The sequence below is a fragment of the Anthonomus grandis genome, chromosome 9 (genome assembly GCF_022605725.1).
Source record: "Anthonomus grandis grandis chromosome 9, icAntGran1.3, whole genome shotgun sequence".
Lineage (NCBI taxonomy): Eukaryota > Metazoa > Arthropoda > Insecta > Coleoptera > Curculionidae > Anthonomus > Anthonomus grandis.
In genome coordinates, this window is record NC_065554.1 from 9,121,390 (window position 1) to 9,126,936 (window position 5,547).

Consider the following 5,547-nt stretch of genomic DNA (forward strand, 5'->3'; position numbering starts at 1 on the left):
TTTTTGAAGGTGGTAGACAATCGTACAGTGAAAACATCTTGTCGGACTTGCATTGTCTTATTTATTTAATGTAACACGACGTTTCGGTTGGTAAGTATCTCCAACCGTTATCAACTGTAAACTGTTTACACTTGATAACGGTTGGAGATACTTACCAACCGAAACGTCGTGTTACATTAAATAAATAAGACAATGCAAGTCCGACAAGATGTTTTTGTGTTTCCCTTCTAAAATTATTTGTTTCATTGATCTGTGAGTCCAGGTACTTGAAGCTTTTCACTCTTTCAAAGACCAGTTATCTGTTGTTTGATTTACTTCTCATATGTCATTATGTCGTAGATATATTTCTCTTTCATTTAGTTTTATGCATTTAGTTTTTTCTTTATTTATTCTCTCTTCTTTTGGCATATGAAGCCCTTTTATCACATATTCTGGAGCTATTTCGCATATTGAAGGGTTCTGAAGTTGTTCCCTCAACTATAACTCGGGATTCGGATACTAGGATGCACATCTGCGGTAGATTAATGAGTTTATGTTTTATCTATCTATTATTGATTTATAATACCTTAGAAACGGAATATCTTATGGTAGCAATAATACCTGCTATCACACCTAGGGCATTATAAGCGGGCATTATGATAATGCCCGGAAATTTTATTGCTTATCTAATTTTATTTCTCTCATAATAAAGAATAAACATTCATTTTATACAAAAAATAATGTTTCTTTAAATACTTAAAATTAAACCTTATTTCCAAAATAAAAATTACAATTTTGAAATATCCCGGAAAATGTAGCTGATTCCACTATAGAATGGTCGATGTTTTTTGTGATGGTAGAGGTGGCAGCACTAACGCTATTTTGTATAGTTTGTAAATTGTCCATTAAAGAATTTTCAATAGTCGATACGGAATTAACCTCGGAATTAACTGAATTGGCAATCATTTTGGCTACTTTATTTTTGGATGAAATACTTTCTTCTATATATCCTTCATCTACTGAAGAGCTTTTCCATTTCCCATGTTGCTTTATCATTGCATTATCCAGTTTTAAAAATTTTGCGATTAATGTTGGGACGCATCCTATGGTATTTTTTCCAACAGGTTATACTGTACAGCTACTCTTTCTATAGGTAAGAAAGAATCTTCGCTCCTTTATTCCAGCTGGTCCTAAGGCTGCGTACTTTTTTATTAAATTTAAAGCGCCTAAATCTTCTTCAATGATAGTAAAACTTTTTGAAGTTAAAGTTTTAGTTTCTGGTACCTTTATAACCAAGACCGTTCCTCTATCTTCAACATCATCAATGGTCATTTTGACCAACTGATCTCGTCATAAACCTCCAAAAACACCCATTACCAATATGACTTTGTGTACCAAGTAGATATCATCAGGAGCCTTCTTAATAAATTTTGTTATTTGTTCTCCTTCCAAAACTTTAGACTTCTTCGGGACATATCCTTTCGACTTAACTTTTAAAAAAGATATGAGATGATGGTATTGCGAGATGTCTATATTTTTATAGACCATTAACATAGACCTTAGGGTAGAATACTTGGTCGGACTGTATTTTTCCGACTAAAAATATTAAAATTTGTTAAACATATGTACCTATTAAAATAAAATCAATAACTTACCAGTTCCTGAAAATATGCCATTAGAACGGTTTCGGTTATTTGAACAATTGCGTTGGCATCTTTCCAAATACCAAATATGCCATACTCCCGATCATACTGTTGCCTTGATTTAACTGGCAAAAGATTTTCAGTCGGTTTTATGGCCTTTTCTCTTATATTTTGTGGAATTTCTTCCATTTTAAGCAAATATTTAAACAAAAAATGCCAACTGACTAACTGACAGAAACATCAAAGTCAAACTTAAATAATAACTGCAAGTCACTTGATAAATTTCTGTAGGTAGGTATGTACGTATACCTACCTGTACAGGTAGACCCTATTTTTTAATTATTATTAAAATTATTTTTGTTCATAAAAATCAATTTTTAGGTAAAACATAAAGCATTGAATGCACCACGAGCATTGTTAGACTCTAATGCCCATCAGGCGGAAACCTACTATTTCCACCTTCCGAGCATTATCGTCCTTACAATGCCCTTGGTACATAAATAGCTATTATTTGAGAAACTGAAGTTTTTAATGATGGTCGATAGGCTTTTGCAGTGGATACTGTTAAGCATGTTTATAGCCTACAAATAAAGCAAAGACAACTTGGTCGTGTTATCTCGCTCTTGATATCTTGGCTTCTATGGGTCATATCGTGAAAATTCCAACGGTTTTGTCTTAGTTTCGTCATTTTAAATTTAACGAGACTATCTGCAAGATTGTACCTCTTATATTAGCCGAGATATCGCATTTTTGGAGCTTATTTTTGGCATAAGCTCTTAATACTAAATTTAAATTACATTCGAATAATAGGTATCAGAAATAGGGTTAGATATTCGTATTTTTTTAAAACACCTCAAAAAATTTGAAAAATTAGTGTTTAGTTCTCATATTTTCTAAACACTGATTATGTCCAAAACGCCGAGCAAATCATATGGGTTATCCTATATAAATCCTATATAAGCTCTCAATACTAAGTTTAAATCACACTCGAATAATAGGTATCAGTAATAGAAATAGATATGCTTATTTTTTTAATGCAGTGCGTGTCCATATTTTGTCTTGCGGTGAATATCTGATTTATTGTCCCCTTCCCCTTTGAAACCCAGACTGATACTCCCCAATATACTTTTTTGAAAAAAGGGTCAATCTATTTAACAGGATGTTCGAGAGTACTTTGTATGCCACATACAGTAGTGAAATGCCTCTGTAACTTTGACCACAACTATTATCACAAGCTCCTTCCATACACTTGGCATTATCTCTATGTATTTGGTTTTTCATATTTGGTTCACTCTGCTTTATAAGAAGATATTTTATTATATTTTGTTGTACGTAACCGGCCTTAATTTATAATAATATCTACGTTCTAATTCCTGTAATATGTCCTATTTTAATTTAACGCAAGAAATCTACTACTTTGAGTCCTGAAATGTTGGCTAGCGACCAATAGTTTTTTTTTAGGCACTGACCAATTTACACACAAACACCACTTCTTAGGTCACTAATTCACAAGAATAATAAAAATTAAATAAATGCAATTAGAAAACTTAGGAAATTCAAATGGCACAACCTTTAAAATAGCGATTATTTACAGTATGTCATATATAATTATTTCGATCTATTACAATAAAACTAAAATTTTGACTTTTAAACTGTAAAAATAAGAATGAAAGGTATAAGAAGAAGGAGCGTAGGTAAATCAAGAATGAGTTAGCTCGAAGCCAAAACGGCGAGACTATAAATTGCGATCCGCGTTCCGTCCATTTACAGCTTGCAAAGAATACGGCCTTTACTAAAAACAATTTCGTGAAAATAATGATTTTATTTAAAAGCAATAACAGAAAGGGGCAAAATAATAATGGAATCCCGCTCGTAGTGGCAGCAACGAAAACTCGTTTGAATAACTTGGCCCAAAAACCAATAAAACATTCTTGATTTAGTGCCTCGTGACTTTTACAACGCAAGTTAAGACTTTACCCCCGCGAAAATTAACTCGCTTTTTTTCTCCTTTTCATTGCTTTTTTCAGTAAGAAATAATTTCTTCACGCCCTGTTTGGGCATTAAAGTATGTGCGATGTTGCCAATTGATAGATCGATTTATAAGATTTCTTAGTTATTTTTTTTTTTAATTCAAGAACATCATTTTTTAAGCATAATTTAAAACAGAAAACCTGAAAACTTCCATAATATTTCTGGGCTTCAAAATATTTATATAAATTTCTTAAAAGTTTTGCTAATTTTCGCTTTTTATGGATTTTTGATGAAAAATCATAGAATAGTACGATCATACTTTCATAAATTTCATTTCTTACTTTGGATCATTTCGCATCCATTGCATACCCTAGCCTGAGTCAAAACTTGTTCATACGAAATCGTAAAAGGTTGTCATCAATAGATTATATCAGTAATCGTGTGCCATGATAGCCAAAAACCAACAAACCTTGCAAGGTATTTCAAGTTCAAGATCCATTATCTATCTCCTCTCTCTAAACTTTACTTTGTTCTACAAAATATTACTGCTCGTTGCATCTATCATTATGGACTTCCACCAAATGAAATTCAAGAATGTATAGACATGTCCGAAAGGAGCTTTGTATGAAAAGCAACTAATTATTGTCCTAGAAATTTAGGAAGAAAAGCTAAAGTAAACATAGATAATTTGAAAGGATTGTCCATTAACTTATATTAAAAGTATTAAATTAATAGCTGCTATAAAAATACAATTAGATGCTCGACTTAATGATGCTAAATCACATTAAGTAATTGGTGTAAAATTCGAAATAAAAACATGTAGCCAGAAAGTTTCCTAGAGTATGGCAAATATGAAATAATTGATTTAGAAATGTCGAACTACTTAGGGGAAAGAGACCAAAGGCATGCCTTCATCGCTGACTAGGTAATTTAACTGACCAGGTAATTAAAAACATATAAATCGCTAGTTTGTGAAAAGAAGGAGAAAAATACTTAGGTCTAAACTCAATAACAGTAGTCTATTTTAAGTCACTAATAGACTTTTTCTGAATTCCGCAATCAATACAAATAATAGGAATTATTAATCCATAAAATAATACAGTAAGTAGATAGAATAATGTCGCAATAAATAAAACTAGAAAAACAGACTGAGTTTGCTTTAGTAAGAGACTGCTTTGGCACTAGACTGGACAAATGCTATATAATAATAGTTGCTTATAGAAGGAGGCAAATTCCAACATTTATCAAGCTATTAATGATGCAGAAACTGAACGCTATAAAGCGAACGATTAAAAGCAGGTTCTTAGTCTATATATTATACCAAGAATGGAGCCATAATTACGAAAAATCATAAGTACGTCGTTCACAACTGTTCAACAATATTATGATTATTACTGATTACCAAAAAAATAAAACTCTTAACCCTTAAGCGTATTATGAAAAATGTATAATAGGTAGATTTTTCTTTAAAGTATAGATTATACTAGAATGAAACGATATTTTTAGACAAATGCAGGGGTTAGTATTTTTATCATCTTGTTAAAGTCGATGAATAGATAGACTTGCGGAATATTGAAAAACAATATAAAGCCCAGGATATTAAGAACATGCCAATATTTTTTGTATAGTAAATAGCTCCTAAGAGTTTTTAATAGCATAGACATCAAATAGAATTAAAGGTTCTTAGAAATAGTCAATAGTGTATAATTTGGGATATTTAGCATGACCACAATAAAAGCTTATTATTTGTGATAAGTGGAATTAGTGAATATTTTAGGAGAAAAATGTTTCCTTTTTAGAAGAAAGAAAAGCGCACTGATAAATGAACAAGTCGAAGAATAATGAAAATGAAAATGATTTGCTACCTATTATGCTGGGTATTACACCACTATTTAAATTTATATCAATTTAGAAAATACTATCACTATCTGATGCGCGCAATTATTGGGAAGAA

General features: G+C 31.4%; 1 protein-coding gene across 1 annotated transcript; it reads right to left on the reverse strand.

The window, feature by feature from the left end:
• Nucleotides 1-757: 757 nt before the first annotated feature.
• Nucleotides 758-1,935, reverse strand: LOC126740796 (uncharacterized). The gene is made up of 2 exons (XM_050446972.1): nt 1,635-1,935; nt 758-1,575 (listed from the first exon to the last, which is right to left on the reverse strand). The coding sequence occupies exons 1-2, from the start codon at nt 1,809-1,811 to the stop codon at nt 1,330-1,332; spliced, it is 423 nt and encodes a 140-aa protein (XP_050302929.1). The 5' UTR covers nt 1,812-1,935; the 3' UTR covers nt 758-1,329.
• Between the last annotated feature and the right edge of the window lie 3,612 nt (nt 1,936-5,547).